The sequence below is a fragment of the Pelodiscus sinensis genome, chromosome 3, assembly GCF_049634645.1.
Source record: "Pelodiscus sinensis isolate JC-2024 chromosome 3, ASM4963464v1, whole genome shotgun sequence".
NCBI classification, from domain to species: Eukaryota; Metazoa; Chordata; order Testudines; family Trionychidae; genus Pelodiscus; species Pelodiscus sinensis.
The window spans coordinates 138,414,795-138,435,321 of NC_134713.1; the positions used below are offsets into that span (position 1 = coordinate 138,414,795).

At 45.0% G+C, this 20,527-nt stretch overlaps 1 protein-coding gene and 1 long non-coding RNA gene across 5 annotated transcripts in view; one reads left to right on the top strand and one right to left on the bottom strand.

Moving 5' to 3' along the window:
• LOC102451684 (uncharacterized) overlaps positions 1 to 2,858 on the bottom strand; it is a 42,589-nt gene extending 39,731 nt beyond the window's left edge. Inside the window, exon 1 of one of the 2 annotated variants that reach the window (XR_012902858.1) lies at positions 2,730 to 2,858. This is a non-coding gene — a long non-coding RNA (uncharacterized LOC102451684). Of the gene's footprint in view, positions 1 to 2,486 lie in introns of both variants that reach the window. The other variant, XR_012902857.1, reaches the window with a different exon arrangement.
• TTC27 (tetratricopeptide repeat domain 27) overlaps positions 1 to 20,218 on the top strand; it is a 174,602-nt gene extending 154,384 nt beyond the window's left edge. For all 3 annotated transcript variants that reach the window (XM_006131309.4, XM_006131310.4, XM_025188780.2), the window contains 4 exons: positions 929 to 1,126; positions 9,217 to 9,328; positions 14,833 to 14,933; positions 19,968 to 20,218. In XM_006131309.4, the coding sequence (XP_006131371.2) occupies positions 929 to 1,126; positions 9,217 to 9,328; positions 14,833 to 14,933; positions 19,968 to 20,090 (534 nt within the window). In that variant the 3' untranslated portion in view covers positions 20,091 to 20,218. The remainder of the gene's footprint in view (positions 1 to 928; positions 1,127 to 9,216; positions 9,329 to 14,832; positions 14,934 to 19,967) is intronic.
• The last annotated feature ends 309 nt before the right edge of the window (positions 20,219 to 20,527 follow it).

The window sequence follows — 20,527 nt, forward strand, 5'->3', positions numbered from 1 at the left end:
AATGCCAAGCACTCAGAAGTTAGAAAATACCAAAACTAGGGTGATCTGTGCAACACACATTACCCCACACTTTTTTCCTACCTGGCTCCCAGCCTCTGACTCTACCCCAGCCTATTCTCTCCACTTCCCTAGTCCAACTCGCTTGTTGCATCTACATTCAAATGAGGCAGCATCCTCCTTACTATCTTAGCCCAGCAGGGGCATTAGCAACATAGGAAAGATTGGGCCCATGCTCTCAACTCCTGTGCCAGCCTCAGCTCAGCTTGTAGCACTCCAGAGCTACAATTGCAAAGAGTCCTGCTCAGCCCTAGGCTGGAGTATGCGCAAATTGTGATTTTTTTTTTCCCAAAGATGTATAACTTGAACAAACTGCCAGATTTTCACAGGTTGGGGAAAAGACACATCCCTGACATAAAGGTCATCCCCTGCCAAATTTAAAATCTCTGCTTCAAAGTGTAGTGAGAGTCACAAAGAAAAGGTTGCCAGAAGTGTCATGCAACCTTAACAAGCGCCAAGGCTCACTTGTAATTTGAAATTGTGTCTAGTATATGCAGCTTCCTGCTCCTGGACCACTACTAAATCCCGCCTTCACACCAGCTTTTTGGGAAAGCACAACATTCCTACCACTGCTCACTTGAGAGAGGACAGATGCCTCCTGCATTTCTGTTTCCCCATTAAATGCCTTTACAAAGTGTCTAAATGAGATTTAAATGGGTCAAACTTATGTACTTTATATACTTTTTGGTATCCCACGTAATTACATAAGAACATTTTTGGAAGATTATTCATCTGTGTGTTGTAAAGTCTTTGATTTACTAAATTATCAGAGTATACACTGGAGACCAAATGTTGCAGAGATATCAACATCTAATACTAGTTGGTGTTTATCAGGATATAAATTGAAAGCTCTCTCTGACTGCTTTCTAAGGTGCTGAATATTCTGGTAAGGGCAGTGGTGGATGGACTGGCTGATCATAATGGAGAAGTGGCAACAGGATTGAAGGGGAAATTGCAAGAGCTATTTGGTAGAGTCACTTCAAGAGTAACAAGTGACGCAGACATCTGGAGACTGTATGCCAGACTCTGTGGAAATGGACAAAGTGATAACCCTGCAGATACTGAAAAGGTAAATGTTGAGGTTGTTTTTGTATATATTTTTTCCTAGAGAACAACAGAGTGATGTCCTCATGTCACAGCGTCCACAGGCCAGGGGGTAGGCATGGACAGGTAAAGCCCATTCCCTAGCCTTGCCCCTTCATCCCTGGAGCCAAACCCCACCAACTGCCAGCCTGGCCTTTTCTGGAGGCCACATGGAGAGTCAGGGCTGAGGCGCCACAGCCTCGGTCTGCCTCGGCCTTCCCCAGCCGCTGAAGGCAGAGCCGGGCTTGGCTGGGTAGCTGGAGGTTTAGGGTTAGGCTGGTGGAGGGCGGGGGGAAAAAAGGGCCTGAGCTAGTGAGAGGTTCTGGGCTGGTGGGGGGAGGGCCTGGGCTGGTTCAAGTGGAAGGGGACAGAAAGGTGGCTGGGCGGGAGAGCCAGGGTTGCCTACCCCCTGAGAGGGGGGGTTGGCAAGCATAGCGAGCAGGGGGCACAGCTCCCCTAGTTTTGTATTCCTAAATGTAATTTGTTATAGCAGTAGATGGCTGTTATCCTCTAGTGCTTTATCAAGATTCAGCAAGCACTAAGCCATTGTTCTTGTTTTTTGCTGCAGGAATTATGTCCTTTGGGTTTCATTCTCTATACAGTGAAAACTTTGTTATCTGGCATTCAGGGGGAACAGCGGTTGCCAGATAACAAAGCAGCCCATGCTGACTCCCTTTCAGGGGAGTAGGAAGTCGTGTCTCCAGGAGCAGAGTCGGCAGCCCATCTGTCACTCTGTTAAATTCAGACTTTGTTAACCAGCTGAGGGCAATGCAGAGAGAGAGAGAGAGTGTGTATTTTTTTTCTTTAGATGGGAGAGGAAGTTTCTTAAATTTTCCATCTGCTCCTGTGTACCTTAAAGTGGGTTTACTTCCTCCACTTAATTCTTAATCTGTTGACATGCCCGTGCTTGTGTACAGTTCTCCTCATAATATTCTGTTTCTATTAGCTTCTAATCCTCATTTCTTCCCCTTTCCCTCAGCCTCCCCTTTCCGAAGTAAGTGCCACACAACTGGGAGTGTTTACTTTGTTATTCATGCTTGATGATGCTTTACATTTGGTATTAAGTTTCCAAAATTCAAATACATGTGCACACTCCCAAAATATTCTGGGTTATCAGATCTTCACTGAACCTGACTTGTTGGCCAGGGATGAAATGTCAGGCAGAAATATTTCTCAATATTCTGTGATAAAACTACTTCTAATCACTTCATCCTTTCTCATTCTATTCTCTTCAAACTACAGGCAGTCCCCGACTTACGTGGATCCGACTTACGTCGGATCCCTAGATACGAACGGGGTGAGGCAACTCCCGCACATGCGCAGCAGCATTCCCGGGGCTTGCTCACCTGGGTCCTAGGATCCTCCTCCTCCTCGGGCCGGCTCGACTGGGGTCCCGCAGAGCTGCCGGGCAGAGGAAAAGTGCCTCCCCACGCCCGCTGCCCCACCCCCACCCCCCTGCCAGCAACAGGCTGCCCCCTCCCCTGAGCAACAGGCTGCCGAACAGCAGACAAAAGCAGCCTCTCTGCCCCTCCTCCCCTCTATACATGCCGGGCTCCCGGAGCGCAGCAGCGTCCCCGGGGCTCGCTCACCTGGGTCCTAGAATCCACCTCCTCCTCCTCTTCGGCCGGCTCCAACTGGCCTCTGCCTGCAGCAGCTGGCCACAGGGACAGGGATCCCGCAGAGCTGCCGGGCAGAGGAAAAGTGCCTCCCCACGCCCGCTGGCCCCCCCCCCGCGGCCTCACATCCTGCACGCCTCCCCCCTGCCCCCCTGCCAGCAACAGGCTGCCCCCTCCCCTGAGCAACAGGCTGCCGAACAGCAGACAAAAGCAGCCTCTCCGCCCCTCCTCCCCCTATACATACTGAGCTCCCTGGGCAAACAAAGACTTCACCAAAACAAAGTGCTGGCCTCATTGTGTTAGCAAAAAAAGGACCCTCCTCCTAGAACCCTGGGTGGTGTGTGGAAATAAAGCTATTAGCTGAAAGCATGGTGCAGAGCTGTTTGGTATTTGATGAGTTACTCCTTTAGTCCTGAGTTTGTCACAGGGACAGAAATAGATGTGAAATCTTCTGAACGGGGGAACAGACAGCAAAACAAACATTAGAGGGGAGTTAACCTTTCCCTATGCTATCCAAAACTAAAAAAAATGTTTGGCTAGAGTTTCCCCTACAATATGTACCAGTTCCGACTTACATACAAATTCAACTTAAGAACAAACCTACAGTCCCTATCTTGTACGTAACCCGGGGACTGCCTGTATCCTCTGTGAACTTGCATGCTCTAGCCCTCACTTGCTTTCCCCTGACTCTGATTTGTTAAAGTGGGAAGGAGAGAAGGAAAATTAATCTGGGCTGTCGGGGGAGGGAGAGGGCCTGGGCTGGCACAAGTGGAGGGGGACAGAAAGGTGGCTGGGGGGAGAGCCAGGGTTGCCTACCCCCTGAGAGAGGGGGGTTGGCAAGCATAGCGAGCTAAACAATGCTAGCTAAACAATGAAATTATTTTGCCCTTTTTTCATTCAGACACACAAGTTGCGATATCATGTAATGCATCTCCAAATACTTATCGGGCACAAGAAGTAATTGAGAGCTTGCTTACATTAAAAATGTAATCATGTTAGAGATCCTTGTTACATCATGTCTTCCCCTAACTCAGTAATAAAAGCGATTTCAATATGTAGAGGACACAGGGCTATGCGATATGACCAGACTGGTTATGAAACATGGTTCAAATGTATTCTACCTAGCAAATTGGGACTATATTTGTAAAAGTTTGGGTATACTTTTGTCGGTTCCTTGACATGGTTGTATTTTAGTCTTAATGTAGCATAAAAGAAAACACTGAAGTCTCTACAGATATAATTTAAAGTGTCAGTTTGTAACATTTTTATTTTATTTTACAAAATTTGAAAGGCCACCAATAAGTATTTCATCTCCTTGCTGCCAAGAAGGTTTTCCTGTGCCTATTGGACATTAAATCAAAGTAACTGTCTGTTGCAATTTATCAAAACCCATGTATCATGAAAGAAGCGGAGAACTTGAGTAAAACATATAATAATGTTTGCTGTTTTCATAGAATCACAAATAATAAAGATGGGAAAAGTCCTTATTTGATCATTTTGTCCCTTTCCCTGCAAATGCACCTCACTAGTATTAAACACAATATTAGAAAATGTTCTAGTTGAAAAGACTTAAACAGTGATGCTTACAGCAGTTCTCTTGGGAGAATACTCCACCGCCTCATACATCTGGCTGTTGTTAAGATTTTCCTGGTATTCAGACTAAATTTTTCCTTTCCTAATTTCATCTTTCCATTCTGGTAGTGGCTAGTGTCCAAAATAGTTGGTGAAGCTGCAGGTAATAATCCAGCACAGTGTCCTGATTGCTAATCAGTGTTTCAAAGTGAAATATAGGGACACTGTTGAGTGCCACAAGGAAGCATATTTTGTGAGAAGAATGTAGTTGATGAGGAAGTGGGAAGTAAAAGGTGCTTCTTACTCTACTTAGAGTGAAAAACTGGGACACTTTTTATAGCAAATGATGGTATGGGAGAAAATACTTATCCCTCATTCATTCTTCTCTCCTATTCTCAACTTCTACCTCTGTGATCTAGCTTTAACCTAGCACGTACTCACTCCTTTCTCACACATGCACTAGCTTACTTTCAACCTCCTTCACCAATTCATTCAGTTTTCTCCTTCGCTTTAACTCATGTGTCCCTCTCCCACTTCAGAACCCTCACAATTCCCTCCAATTCAACACCAACTCTCACTTGTACATGAGGCTGAGAACCCTTCCGATTTCCAATTAAGCTCTTTGTCTCCGTACTCTTTCTCTAAACACAGTCAGGCTCAACCCTCCAGGCTTAGATCTTTTCCCCTTTCTGCCTGACATCCAAGTATTCAACCCTTGTTTTGTTACTGGGTCTGGAAAATGAGCTCGTAGCAAGGAAGCATTTTAAGCAGTCCTATAAGCAGCCTCTCTGGGACTACTCCCAAAGAACCTTGGATTCCCTGTTTTGTGCTTCTTTTATCTACTACCTGCACTGATACTACAGAGCAAAAAATTCTTGGTAATAGCCAGGTGTATTGAGTCCTTCAGTTCCCCCAGAAACCCCCCAGTGGCAGTATGCCGTTCAACTGAGACATTATTAGTGCAATTTGGTCCCTTTGGCTTACAATGACCATTCTGTGCACTGCTCCTAATATCTGTACAGTCATAAAAACATAGGGCTGGAAGGGACCTTGTGAAGTCATTAAGTCCAGCCCCCAGTGCTAAGGCAGGACCAGGTAAACCTTAGACTAGAGGTGTGCGAGGTACCAGATCTGGCCCACCAAGCCTTTCACTCCAGCCCACCCAACTGGACTCAAAAGCAGGGAGCAGCCCCGGGGCTCAGAGCAGCTGGTTGCTCCCTTTGACTCTCCCCTCTTGGGGCTGGGTGGGAGCTTTCTGTGCCATGAATGCCTTCCTTCACCCAAACTCTCTCTCAGACCCAACACCCTCTTCTGTACCCCTATCACCTACTCCGAGCTCCCTTTTGCACCCAACCTCCATCCCAGAACCTGCATCCCGTCTATAGAAAAGCGTGGTCCTTGACCACTTACGAAAATTTTGGGGTGGCCACCCTTCAAAAACTTTTGCCCACCGCTGCTTTGGACAATCCCTGACAGGAGATTTTTCCAACTCGTTTTTTAAAGCTTTTAATGATGGAATCTATATGACACTAGATTTTTCCTTTCTCTTCTATTTAGACTCTTCAGATGGTAGTCCACTGTTATAAAGCCTCCTTTGTCATCCTGTAGTCAAGTGATAGAACTTTAACATTTTTAATTTTTTCACACAATGTGTTTAATTTTTGTTTTCCATAAAACTCCAATCCCTATAGGAGGGGAAAAACTAGCAGGCATTCATTAATTAATCCTTTTTAATTTCTCCCACTTACAAAATTGTGTGGAGTTTTTTAGATTTTTTTTTTTTAACCAGATGTATGAGTCTCTCTCTGCATTAACAAAATGCATGTCACTTTGTTTTATTTTTCGAGTGTTTCTGATATTTTTATAGCCCTTGGTATTATTTCTCTTTCCTAATTTGTGTTTGTAGCTTCCTTCATTAATGTGCTGTTCATTCCCTTTTCCAGATAATGAAGATGTTGAATATGACCAACTCCCTGTAGAACAGCACTGCATTCCTAATTCCCAATTTATATTCCCATTTCTCTAGCAAGAATTGTTCTTCATAAATTCATAGTGTTCCATGCCCATGGCTTTTAGAGGTTTTTTCTCTTTATTTGTTCCTATTAATGTAATCAAGGCAGAAATTGTGTTGATGGAGTAGTTATTACCAGAATCACTTGCATTTCATTTATATATTTGCTTAAAAAATGGTACCACATTTCTTTATAATTTCGCATTATACTTTTTCTGCTTCTTATGAAAATTCTTCCTTGTTTACTGATTTTTCTAAATTTCTGTTTGGTTTTTGGACTCAATGCATTATAAAAGGAATAGCTCAGTCTGAGAAAATATTAGGAAATACTATAGAGCTGTGCCCCCTGCTGACTACATTGGTCACCCCCCTCTCAGGGTGGGTAGGCAACCCTGGTGCTCTCCCCATGTCCAGGCCCCTTCTTCTCTTCTGCCTCCCTGCCCCACGCAAGTCTGGGCACCTTCTCCTTCCCTGCCTCTCCCGCCTCACCATCCCAGGCCCTTTCTGCCCCCCCCTCCCCCACTTCCCTTCCCAGCTGTGACTTAACCCTAACCCTCCCCTTCCAGGTGAGGCTGCACCAGGCCTGGCTCTGTGGCCAGGGAAGGCCAAGCCACAGTGTGCCAGCCCTGCCCCTGACAGGACCAGCCCTGCCCCCGACAGCTGGGGATAGGATTGCCAGGTGTCCGGTTTTGAACCAGACAGTCTGGTATTTCAGCTTTCTGTCTGGGAAACAAATTGAGAAAATGATTTCTAATTAAGTTTTTATTATTATCAGGAGTATCAGTGTACCAGACACCTGCATGAGCGTGTCTACCAGCCAGGCAGTATGCAACTATGCAGTAGAGAGGAGAAAGTGGGGACGGGTCCGGGGCGGGATGGAATCCCCAGGGCCAGACTTGCCCATGCACCCCACCGGCACCATGCACGGGACAGGCAACACCCTGGGATCTGCATGCACCCGGGCCAGCCCCACTCCCCACCGGCTGGTTCCCCCCCCTCCACCCTCTCCGGCTGGCTTTCCCCCCGTCCCTCCACGCCCAGCCATGCTCCTCGCTGTCCAGTTCTCCCCCCCACACACACACTCCCTCCCCCGAACTTTTTCCCGGCCAGCCCCGCTCCCCGCCGACTGGTTTCCCCTCCCCCCCCATCTCCTCAGGCCAGCCCCGTTCCCCCAACCTCCTCCCAGCCAACCCTGCTTCCCGCCTGCCGGTCCCCCTGACCTCTCCCAGCCAGCCCCGCTCCCTTCATAGCCGATGGTCCCCCCCAACCCCCCCCCCCCCCCATCTGAGATCAAGTATGTATGATATATTTTTTTAAACCACCTGGTAACCCTAGCTGGGGAAGGCTGGGTTGTAGCACACCAGGGCTAAGGCCGCACCAGCCCTGGGTCTTTTCCCCACTCGCCCCACAGCCTTGTCAGCCCTGTCTCTCTGCCCCCCCCCCCCCCCAGGTGTGGAACCAGGCCAGTCCCGGCCCTATCCCCTTCCTGCCCTCCCCCAGTCTCACCAGGCCTGGCTTTCTCCTCTCCCTCCCCTCCCCCGGCTGCAAGGGGTTGGGCCCCCCACCCTCCAGGCATGGGGGGGGAGAGGGGAAGACCACATTTCTCATGGCTTCCCCCAAGCACGGGGGGTGGGGGTAGAGCTGTATGGCTGGCAGCTCGACAGGACAGCAGGGAGACCACCCAGCTGAGGCAGAGGGAGGCACTGCAGGACGACAGTGTGATGCATGACGACACTCTGTCGTCCCACAGGAAAAGTTTTTTAATATGTACAGGCAGTCCCCGACTTATGTCGGATCCGCACTTACAAACGGGACTTTTCTCGCCCCGGAGCTTGCGGGCGGCGGGACCGCCCAGAGCGCAGCGGTCCCACCACCGCATCCTCCGGGGCGAGAAAAGCTGCTCCGGATCTCCCTGGTGTGCTGGGGGGGACTCCCCCCCAGCACAGCAGGGAGACAGGAGCAAAGCCGCAGAGGCGCGGGACCCCGCCAACTCTGCGGCTTTGCTCTGGGTGTCCCTGGTCTGCTGGGGACCCCCCCCCCCCAGCGGACCAGGGACACCTGGAGCAAAGCCGCAGAGGCGAGGGACCCCGCTGCCTCTGCGGCTTTGCTCCCGGTCTCCCTGGTCTGCTGGTGGGCTCCCCCCCCCCCCCCCCCCACCAGCAGACCAGGCTTTTGTTGTGGACGCCTGGGGTAGAGCAGCTGGGGTGCTGCCGGGTTGGTCCTGGGGGGACCTACCCGGCAGCGCCCCAGCTGTTCTGTCCCAGGCTCCAGATTCAGCCACTGTTGAAACTGATCAGTGGCTGATTCCAGGAAGCTGGGGGCAGAGCAACTCTGCCTCAGGCTTCCTGTAGTCAGCCCCTGGTCAGTTTCAGCAGCAGCGGCTGAATCTGGAGCCAGTTCCGAGTTACGTACAAATTCAACCTAAGAACAAACCTATAATCCCTATCTTGTACGTAACCTGGGGACTGCCTGTATAGAGAGAGATTTGGGAGAAAAAAGCCTTGTAGTATTTAATTATATATTCCCTAGGTTCAGAACTGCTGTTGAAAATATTGAATAAGTTTTCCTTTTTGCATATGCTTTTAATTATTTTGACCTGGCAAACATGGGTCACATCCATCAGTCTAGACAAATTTTTAAAAAATAAAAAATGTCTTTGGACATATGTTATTTTATGTGCCTGACATCTCTGAGATGCAATGTCAATGAACATCTGTGCTACATCTGGTGTTAATGCTTGCAGAGAAGCAAGCCCTTCTGACTAAGAAAATCCATCATATTAAAGATTCATTCAATTTTTTGGGAGGAGTGTTTGACTTGTGCATAAAGCTAAACTGGAATTCTTGAGTAAGTTTACATTCATTTATTATTTTGTAGGCACTACAGTATCTCACCAAGGCACATAAATGTGAAATGCAATCAACAGATTGGGAGAAAGATATTTCATCTTTTAAAGAATTGGTGAAAGGAGCTATAGAGCTTGCCCATGGTATGTTCCCCTGAAACCTAATGTTTTATACTATTCATAAAGAATATAGAGAGTACTTAAACTCAATAACAAAATATGTTCTAACTTATCCCCAGATATTGGAACAGCTCCGGCACATATTATTTGCAGTATAGTCTTGCTGTTGCATGTAAAAATTGGAGTCTGGGTGCAGGATGAGCCAGCAATTAAAAGGCCATTGAGCCAGCCAACGGTATGAGCAGCACACAAGAAAGATCCCTGCAAGTTCCTGAGAAAATGTTGAGAGAAAATTATTCCTGTCTCATCCATGAAAAAGAGCACTCAGGGGGAGCAATACTGTAGTGGCACTCTTCCGAGTCACTCAGTGAGGTTCAGATACACACATCTGCTATGATTTCTGTGCTCTTTGGGTTTCACTTCCCTTCTTTGGGCTCAAATGTTCTTCTAGAGATGTTGGTCTTAGTTAAGGGGAGAAGGGAGGAAATAAGTGATAATTCTCTGCCAAGATCACCCACACACAATACCAAAACAATTGCTGCTCAGAGTAGATTGTGCAACTCTTCATAAGATACTTTTTCTTAAATCATGGCTAAAAGCATAAAAAGATGTTAACAATGGTGAAGTGTAAATCGCCAGTTTACCTGAAAGAAAATAGCACTAGTGTAATTACACTGACGTAGTTAAAGCGGTGCAGATGTCTAACATAGTTTTCCTGCACATGTGTAAAGCAGAGCTCAGACAACTTCATCCAGCAATAAATAGGAGTTGAGATCACTGGGAGAAATCAAGAATGAAAAATTAGACTGAGTCATAAAGAAACCTTCTCACCAACCTTGACACAATGATTAAGTAATGAGAAATTTGGCAATTAGAACAATCCTAGTGTCATAGGACTAACCCCTATTATGGAGAGTTAGGAAGTTGTGTGGAATCTAAATTATTTCTTCATACCACTCTTTAGCACTCGATGATGTTAGGCAAATGTCTTTTGTCTTTGAGTGATACTCCTTACTGTATTCCACATAGGATTATATATAGAGCCCTACCAAATTCACAGCTATGAAAAACACATCATGTTTTTCTGTACAAATCCATTCTGTACTTTCACCCTATACAATATAGATTTCACGTGGGAAAGTCTCAAACTGGGAGTCCCAAACCAAAAGAGATTTAGGGGGCGACGTTGCAAAGGTTTTTTTTGGGGGAGTTGCAGTATTGCCTCCCTTCTATACTGCCAGGCACCCCGCTCTGAAGGCAGTACCCCGCCAGCAGCAACACTGAAGGAAGGGTGGGAATACAATATTGTGTCACTCTTACTTCTGCAATGCTGCCTTTAGAGTTGGGTCCGGACCCCCTACAATTGTAAAACTGTAACATTTCACATGAAAATAGCTGAAGTTTTGCTACCACTGTGAAATTGATCAAAATGGACTGTGAATTTGGTAGAGTCTTAGTTTTAAGCATACAGCATGCGTCCAGAGCCAGAGGTTTTGAAAGTAATAGTGTCTGTTGGTCTACGCACGTGCCCTAGCTCTGCCTTATGGTTTTGTTCAAGACAATAAAGGGCAGGGTGGACCAGCTGCATCCTCATTCTTTCTCACTGCCACATAGTCTGAGTTGGAACCTCTACAGTTCTCTCCTCCCTTGTGACACACTTTGTACAAATACAGAAACTAGGCTATTTTTACTCTTGCATGTGGTTAATATTTTTGTTGTCTTGGTAGTAGTTTTTAGGATTTAAGGACTTTGGACCCCATTTTCTCAGTCTCCCACTTCTCCCCCTCCACCCGTGCTCAGGACTTGAGCCTGGGTGCTAAATTGTACCAAAGATGTCAGGGTTCAAGATCTTCTCCTCCTGCTGTTGCTTGTTCTTGGTCGGTGACAAGCACCAATGCTGCCTTTACTGCTTGGGGGACATCACATCCAGGTGCAGTATTTGAGTCTCCTTCCAAAGCCATATCCAGGAAGTCTGCGATCTCCGCTTGAAGGAGCACCTCATTGAGGTCACCACGAGGCTACAGGTGGATCCATACTGAGCAATCTCCCTTGTATATTGGCCAGAACAAGCCTTGTACTGTGGTGCTCTAGCCTAGTTCCACTGTGCTATGGACCCTGTGCCAGAGCCTAGTTATGAGGCAAGGAAGCCTATGCATAAGCATGGCAGTAAGTTTCCCTTCAAGGGTGAAAAAGGGACACTGCATCCTCTGCAAGTTCAAGACGTGGAAAAACAGCATGCTCCAAAACTCAAACACCAAAAGAGTTGTACAAAACACTACACCCATCAGTACCTCTTCCATGTACTGTTTCTGGATCAGAACTTCCAGAGATGAGGGAATCTTCAATTCTGAGCGAATCCTCCATCCTGACTCTAGCTCCTGCTTTGGTTCTGACTGCGGAGTGCATATTGATGATACTGGAGAGGCTCAATTTGGCACCTGGACCCTTTGCTGTGGAAACCTGGATCTCATGAACCCTTTGCTTCTCCACATCTCCCAAGGCACTTACCCCTAAGAAGAGCCTACTCTTCTGTTTTGGACTTACCTTCTTTGGGTCATGTTCTGTGGTGGGTTCAGTGGACACAACTTCACTCACTGTGGACCCCAGATTTGTCATCAGGAGGGAATCCTGGTTACATTCATCTGGCTTCCTCAGAAGATGAAGAATACCCTTGAGGATCTCCCTTTTGATGAATCTCACTTCTTCAACCAGAAGACCGATTCCCTTAAGGACTCTTAAGCCACCCTGCAATCAATGGGTTTTTATACAGTGTAAGTTTTATTGCCTGCTTCTCACATAACAATTTAGAATTCCTCAGTTCTTTCATCAGCAACTCTTGAGTCTCCACGTCAGTCAGAAGACCAGTTGTGTCCCATTCCTCTTGCCTGTCCATGTAGACTTTGACACCATGTCCTTGCATAACCAGAGTTCTACTTGGCTATACAGTTTCATTCACAATGCTACTGTGACGTAGGGGGGGTAACTTGCTAGGGCTGTGGTGACCTCTGCTGTCTGTAGCAAGACCTAGCAGAGAAAAGGGTGAGTCATTATGCAAAGGGGGCTCCAAACCTGTCTGACCAGCTACCCCCCATGGGGAGAAACAAAGGAAGGTGGAATGCCGCCCCTGCCTGGGGAGCAGGGCTGGAGGAGAGGGGGTTAGTTTTCTGTCTGGGAGCATGGAAGAAGCAGCCTAAGCAACAGGCTGAGGGGTTTAGAAGCCCAGACCCCCCCCCCCCATATCAAGGGGGGTTGAGGCATCCTAGGCCTGTCCTGGAACCAGATAACATCTGTGCTGTATCCTGGAGAAGCAATAAACTCCCTCTATTCTACTGGCTGGTGGAGTCTGTTCGTGCCATTTCGGGGGTGCAGGAGATGGAGGAACCCCAACGCGCCGTCACAGCTACCTCATCCACAGCTCTCATCCTGATACTGCTGCCTAGGCTACACTCACAGTAGTATGCTTGCTGTAGATAGACTTCCTAATGCAAAGGGGATCAGTAAAGCCTTATTCCTACAGCCTTTCAAGGTTCCATTCCATCCATTTCCTGGTACTCAGGAAGAAGAGGATGGAGACCAATCTTACATCTCTCTAGTATAAGTCACTTCATATGTAAATCAGTTTCATATGGTTACCCTTGCATCTGTTAAACCCTCACTAGAGACCGGTATCTGGCTTACTGTTCTTGATTTGGCCCCCTATTTAACTTGGCGCCCTAGGCGACCGCCTAGTTCACTTATATGGACGGGGGTTGCCCCTGGACCCAGTTCAGGTTTTCACTGCAATACTCTTCTGTCTTTTCCAAGCATGATAATCATCACTGACACATTGCTTGGTAGATGGGGTGCCCACATGGAGGAGCTCATGACACAAGGAAATTAGACCACTTAGGATGCATATCAGCATCCTAGAACTTTAAGTGGTAAGAAGAGTATCTTGTGCATTTTTCCCATCCATTCACTCCCATCATGCTCTTATCATACCCAACATCAGTACCACCATTTACTACATAAACAAGAGAGCTTTGTGCAGATTCTTTTCATTGCTGGGACTGTTGCATCAAACACAAGAGCCTGTTGTCAGCAGCCACTCTTCTGAGGTCTCAGAATATGATTATGTACTCTCTAAGAAGGAAATTTGTGGCCAGCCACGAAAGAGAGCTATGCAATTCTGTGATGGCCATCATTTTCGCCTGCTCAAGATCTCTGACCCAAAGGCCTCTTTGCCTCATTCAGTAGCAGCAAATGAATGCAGTACTGCTCCATGGAAGATTGTGGCACTTTTAACCAAGACAATACCCTAGTTATCCACTGGTTGGACCAGATCAGTAACACTTTTCTTCCCCTAAAACTCCTGCTGTGTATCCTAGACAAGACCAGATGGGGGAGAGCAACAGTCAACTTGTTCTGGCCTCAACAATTCTGGTTTGCATCTACATGTTTCCTCTGCTGGCTTTTCTGGAACTGTTTTTGCAACACAACTACAGGATCATGCATCCCAGTCCTCGGACCTTCCACCTGAGAGCTTGGTTTCTGGATGGGCATGTTTGTTACAATAGAAATGTTCATCAGCAATATAGGTTGTCCTTTCAAGTAGCAGGAAAGAGTCCACAAGATGCTCCTGTTGGGCCAGGTGGAAACATTTTACCTCGTAGGCCCAGTAGAAGTGCTTTTCCACCTGAAGGCATTCCTCTCCACTTTGATTATCTCTTGTGCCTGAAGTAGCCAGGACTCACTCTCAACTTCATCAGCAGCTCTTAGTCCTTTCCACCCCCATGTGGAGAGCTACTCTGTTTTTATGCACCCTTTGATTACAAAGTTTTGAAGGGTCTCCTGCAAACTTAACCACAATCTTGTCCTTACAATAGTAAATAAATCTATTTTTAAAAGTGCATGGTTAGAATTATAGACCAATAAACGTTACATCAGGGTCAGGTAAATTAGCTCAGATGGTAATTAAAATTTAAAAAAATAGAAATAGGATTATATAGCACCTGGATGATCTTGGTAGGATGGAAACTAACCAGCATGGCTTCTGTAAAGTAAAATTATGTATCAGTAATCCCTTAGAATTCTCTGAACGTGTCAGCAAAATCAGCACGCACATCTGGATATCTGTGCACTAGTGGAGTGTGTGGTGTTTTCTCTCAGGGAAATATGACTACAGGGTTAAGGTTTTGTCTTGTAGGGCAATATTAAGGAATGTGTATATGTAGTATATATATTGGAGACATAGGGACTTTTATAGAGAGGTTGGGTCTGTCAATACAAATAGTGATTGTGATTTGTGAAGGTGAAGGAATCCTAACAAATACTTTAACTGGACATGCCTTGTTTAAGGTTTTCTTTTCTCCTTAAGTAAACTAAGCAAACTTACCTTTTTTAATCAGCTTTTCTCTTTGTGGGATATTATGTTCAAAATGTTTTATAACAGCTGTTGAGTGTTTTGATTAACTATTGGATTTATATCTACAGGCTTTCATCACAATGTTAACTATTTGCCCCTGCCCCTCTTTTGTTTCCACTTTTAGTGGCGATAAAGTGCAGTAAAAACAAATCTAATCCCCAGGGAGCTTTGCAGATACTCTCTTCCGCTCGACTCAACCTGCGTGGCTTATTATCTAAAGCAAAGGTGAGATTGGTTCAGAAATATCTCAAAGGGAAAGTCTCTAGCTCTGATCCCTTAGTCCATCTTTTACATAAAATAATTTTATAGATCAGATGATGCACATGAATCACATTACATTGTAGAAGGATGCTCATTTCTGCTTAGGTAGGGGGTCACTATTACAAGCCAGTTTTTCTTTCCCCCTCCCTTGCCTAAACCAAACGAATCATCCTGAAATTTCACATGCCAATTCAAAGATCGGAAGACTTCAGAAATAGAGCTATGTTGCACTTCTGTGATATTTTCCATATGTGGATGTGTGAGAGAGGAATGTCAGGCAGAAAACCATTCTGGGAGTTGGGGTTATGGGAGAACATCTGAGAAGCAATGGGGAACAGCCCTGCACAGATGGCAAAATCGGCCACAGCTACTGTGACTCAGCAATTACTAAACATTTTTCCAAGACAAAATATTTTAAACAGGAATTAGTTGTAAAGAAACATAACATTAAGCTTTTTTAAAAATGCTATAAAAATGGGAGAGTTCAAAAACAAAATTGAAAATTTGTAGCTATGCAGTCATCCTACATTCTGTACCTGTACAACCATCAACATCCAATCTTTCACTCTTCCTTCCCCTCACTGTACTATGGTACTCATTTTTAATTAAGGCCTACTCTGGAATATCTTTTTGTTCAATAAAAATTAATGTTCCGATCTGATTTGACAGCTTCATCCTGTGTATGTAGTTAGGCAGCTTGTGTAGAGTGTAAATTACAGAGCATAGATTTTATATAAATGTATATACATTACAAACTTGTTCAATATGTCGAAACTGTTCTCACTCTTTGGGTACTAAAATTTAAGGAGCTGGGCCTAGATAATTTGTATCTCTAGATACACTGACTCCATAACTAATGACATTTGTTCAAATGCTAACTCGAATACCTCTTGAGAATACTGGGAGATTATTGCCATTTGTGTGTTCTGTTTTGATTCGATATGTGGTAAAGCACTGTATGTATTTTATTTCGACTGAATATGTCTCTTTAAAGGAGCCAGGACTCCCTGGCATGAGCAATGTAAACACAAGTCAAGGTGGTTTAAATCATACTGTGTGGTGCAATCTTTGGAAGATTAAGAATCAGAGAATCTAGTAAAATATGTTCTTAATTCCGAAAGTTACTGATGAAACTCACTTCTTGGCAAGATAGGGTGTCTACGTTTCTGATGCCTCTAACAGAAATGAAATGGGCAGAGATTAAGTTGGTGGAGTGATCTGAATTGGTTTTTTGTACGTTTCAACTTTTCTCTCTCAAATTTTAAACTTCACATTGCACTACCAACATGTTTTGTTTTGTTATTTAAATACAAGACATCCCATTTTTAAATGGACAGTCCTGTAGTTAATCCTAGCTGCAGGCATCCTGACTTGTTCTTAAAAGTGGGAAAAATTTGTATTTTCTGTTTTCCTCTTCCCCCTCCCCCTGTCATTACTTGCAGTTTCTGCTGTTGGCCAGATCCCTGCTTGCCAGCCTTGTGCCCACCATTGATGTGGGAGGGGCTTGAATGGCTGACACAAGTGGGAGTAGGTATGCAAGGCTCATGGCACAGTAAAGATGCAGCATGTGGGGTCAGCCACTCCTCTTGCTGGACCTTCAGTGCAGCTCCCACTGCATGGAGGCTCTCTGCCAGCAGGACTCCCCCCTTCCTCCCAGCCTGTTTACAGATGGTACTGGCTGCACAATGCTGTAGTTGGTGACTGTAGGCAGGCACCAGGTGATAGCCAGTTACGCGTCACCTCTGCAGCCCTCCCATTGGCCCGTTATGTTCTTCCCCTCTGTGTCCTCTCCCTGCTTTGCCCATTCTCTCCTCAACTCCCACTGCTCTTCCATATATCTGCCTTCCAGCTAGCAGGCTCCCTCCTTCCCTCATTGCTCCTGAGTGGACCAGTCCCCAGGGAAAACCCAAGACTGTCTGGCCTGAGGCGTCAGCATGGAAGAGCTGAGCCCTGCATGTGCCAAAGCCTAACACAGTATTGGCATTGGAAAGCCTCTCTGCCCATCAGCTAAGCACTGGTGTGGTGGTAGTGAAGCACTTTCCACCCTGTTCACTCCCCAAACATGCAGGGCTTGTCTACACTGGCCCCTTTTCCGGAAGGGGCATGTTAATTTCACCTATCGTAGTAGGGAAATCCGCGGGGGATTTAAATATCCCCCGCGGCATTTAAATAAAAATGTCCGCCGCTTTTTTCCGGCTTTTAAAAAAGCCGGAAAAGAGCGTCTACACTGGCCCCGATCCTCCGGAAAAAGCGCCCTTTTCCGGAGGCTCTTATTCCTACTTTGAAGTGTCACCTCTGCAGCCCTCCCATTGGCCCGTTGAAGTAGGAATAAGAGCCTCCGGAAAAGGGCGCTTTTTCCGGAGGATCGGGGCCAGTGTAGACGCTCTTTTCCGGCTTTTTTAAAAGCCGGAAAAAAGTGGCGGACATTTTTATTTAAATGCCGCGGGGGATATTTAAATCCCCCGCGGATTTCCCTACTACGATAGGTGAAATTAACATTCCCCTTCCGGAAAAGGGGCCAGTGTAGACGTAGCCGCAGATTCTATAGCAGCCCTCAGGGCAGGGACTCAGCACCCTTCTCACCTGCCGTGAGTCCTGCTGTTAGCATCAGAGTGTAATGCTGCTCCATCCCTTAGGCAGCCTCCCATCTTAGCCACCCTCTCTGGTCAGGTTCACTGAAGTGCCTGCAGACAGGTGTCCCGGCCTCTGGTGCACAGTGCATCTGCAGGGCTTAACTTGTTTCTGCCTGCACTGTAGCTAGGGGATGGGAGGGGTCTGGGTTATGTTGGTGGCCAGCAGCAGCCTGTAGGTATTGGTGCCGTTGAAAACTGTGTGCCCAGGTAGGGAAGAACTCTACAAAGACACAGGCCAGGTCATCCTGTCTCCTCTGTTGTCCTCCCCCTGAAGCTGTAAGCAGCTTCCGTCCCTCCTGCGCTGTGCCAAAAGGCTGCCACTGGCCTCATTCTGGTGTGGACCCTGGCAGAAATCTGGGGTAGGGGGAGAATGTCACCTTGTGTATACACCCCACCCCTCGCCCCACTCACACATATTGCCTTGAGAAGATGCAGTGCCTGGTACCAGAAGAGACAGGTCCATCCCGGGAGTTCAGCCAGTCAGAGTGTAGAGCACCAGTCAAGCACAGTTGAGTGGCTTGATCACCTTCTCCCCGTGTGAACACTAATGCTTTAAAGAAGGTAAATAAAGAGAACCCAATTATGCAGTATTTCTTTTTAATAGTCTCAGTCAACTCGATCATTTTAATGTTTGTACAATCGATTGCTGTTGGACTTGCTTGAATAAGAGTAATTTTACCAGGTATCTGGTATTCAGCATAGGGAAATATGGTCACCCTATTTTAATACTACTCCCTTCAATATATTTTTTAAAAAGTGTATTGTTATATGTATCTGTTCAGCAGTAACTCCAGAACAGTCATTTCCCATCTATTTTAATTATTTAGTTTGAGGATTCAGTGTTTGGGGGGGGTGAAACAAAAGAACAAAGTACTTTTCTTTCAAGGCACTGAGAATGATCTTTGGTCTTCGACTAGTGACTTGTTCTTCAGAAGAAAAGAGCAGAGAAAACAAATATAAAATTCTAAAGCTTCCTGATCAGTACAAGTGATATGAACAAGTCAGTACAGTTTCTAAAGCTTAAATCATTCTTATCTATTTGATTAAATGTTTAACATTATGAAAGTAGTAGATGTTTTTTAAAGTCTGTGTAGTGTAAGTAATGCAGATCCAAAGTAAACTAGCAACAGAAAAGATCTAACTTGCCTGTCAAATTCTTCAATTGAGCGTTTAAAAAAAATATTATCTGTAATTGTTAAATGAACAAATCTGTTTCTTTAATAAGGAGTTATTTGTTCTGTGGCAAAGCACTCAAGAATCAAGTTGCTGTTCAGATCTCCATAGCATGCATTTGTTTATATGTCCATTTTGTTTGCTTGCATTTTGATGGTTGTAGATGAATATATCTCTCATAGCAACCCTTATAGCCTTGATTATTTTTATGCTGTCTAAATGGAGGCTTCATTCTATCTTTTAGTCCTTGAGTTTGACAAAGTAAATCACTTTCATTAAATTTATGGCCAGATTTCTCTTTAGATCACAAGTAGGACATTTATTCTGCCACCCATATTCATGCTAAAAATTACCTCACTCCTCAGATAGTCCTGTGCATTTCAATTAGACTAATTTGAGAAGAGCAACAGGGGGTGACAGAATCTGGCTGTCAGGTATAATTGTCCTATAGTGGAGAGCACAAAGAAATCGCCCAGGAAATATTGAGACCTGATCCCAATTGTATGTCTAATATGTTGTATGGCTTTAGGCAAATCATACGCCTCACTTTTTTTATATGTAATGGAGAGATTAGAGTATTTTACAGGATTCATTGACAGTGAAGCTTTTAAAAATGTAAACTTCTATATACATATTTAGCATTATTAGCTTTCAGCTTTTTGTTTTCTGTTGATTCAGTTAATTAATGAGAAGTGCCTGCTTAGGAACAAATCTGGAACAAATGATTTACAGTATAACACAACAGAAAAAATAAACAAGTCAGTTAACATACAGAACTTTTACTTCACCAAACAGATCAGTCCACAAATGGTATTGTGTGAACTGCAGTGTGAAGAAGGGGCTCTTCCTAATTACTGAGATTAATGGCAAAACTTCTTAGATTTCATTAGGAGCAGGCTTAACAGAAGCCCACCTTTCTTGGGCACACTGGAGAATATCAGGCATATTGAAAAGGAAACCCAAGTCTGAGAAGAGAATAATAGTCATTCACTTCTATGTGTGCCTTCTGTTTGCTCACCACAAAGTGGCATTGGTGCATCAAGTTAAGGTGAGAGACAACCATAGATGAAAATAAATAAATAAAATATCATGAGGGGACTTCAGTTCTGTTTATAGACAATTTTACTGCATCTAGTTTAGATTATGGTGACTGTAAATATAGTTAAATATTGGTTTTGTTTTTATTGTTTAGCAACTTTTTGTAGACATAGCAAGCGGTGAAATTTCCGGTGAGTTACTTGATGAAGTAACAGCTATGGACAGTATGATTGCTGAACTGCAAGAAATGAGCAACCAGTTGAGGAATCGATGCTGAGATAAAGAAGATAAGATTTCCTGGACTGAAGACAAGACATTCTTTATTTGTTCCGGTTTCTGCTGATGAAATTGCAACAACTGTAATGCATAATACAAATTTTTAATAAATGTTTTCCTGTACAATGACATTCTTATAGATTCCCCAAGCTTCTAAACTGTTTTTAAGATCATGTCGACTAAGTCTCTTAAAATTGTGTGGGTTTCTGTGGGCTTAGGTTTTCTGGAATTTAACTGATTATATTTGTAAGGTATGTATTTAGGATTAGTTCTGTCTGGGTGCATTATATAATTGGCTCCAGGCCATAACTGTACATTGTTGCAGATGGGAGAGACTGAGACATCTCCATGTTGTTATAGCATAGGATGAAATTCAAAATAATGAGGATCTTGACTTAATTGGGAAAAAGGGGAAAGTGAGAGAGGGGAAAAATTTTA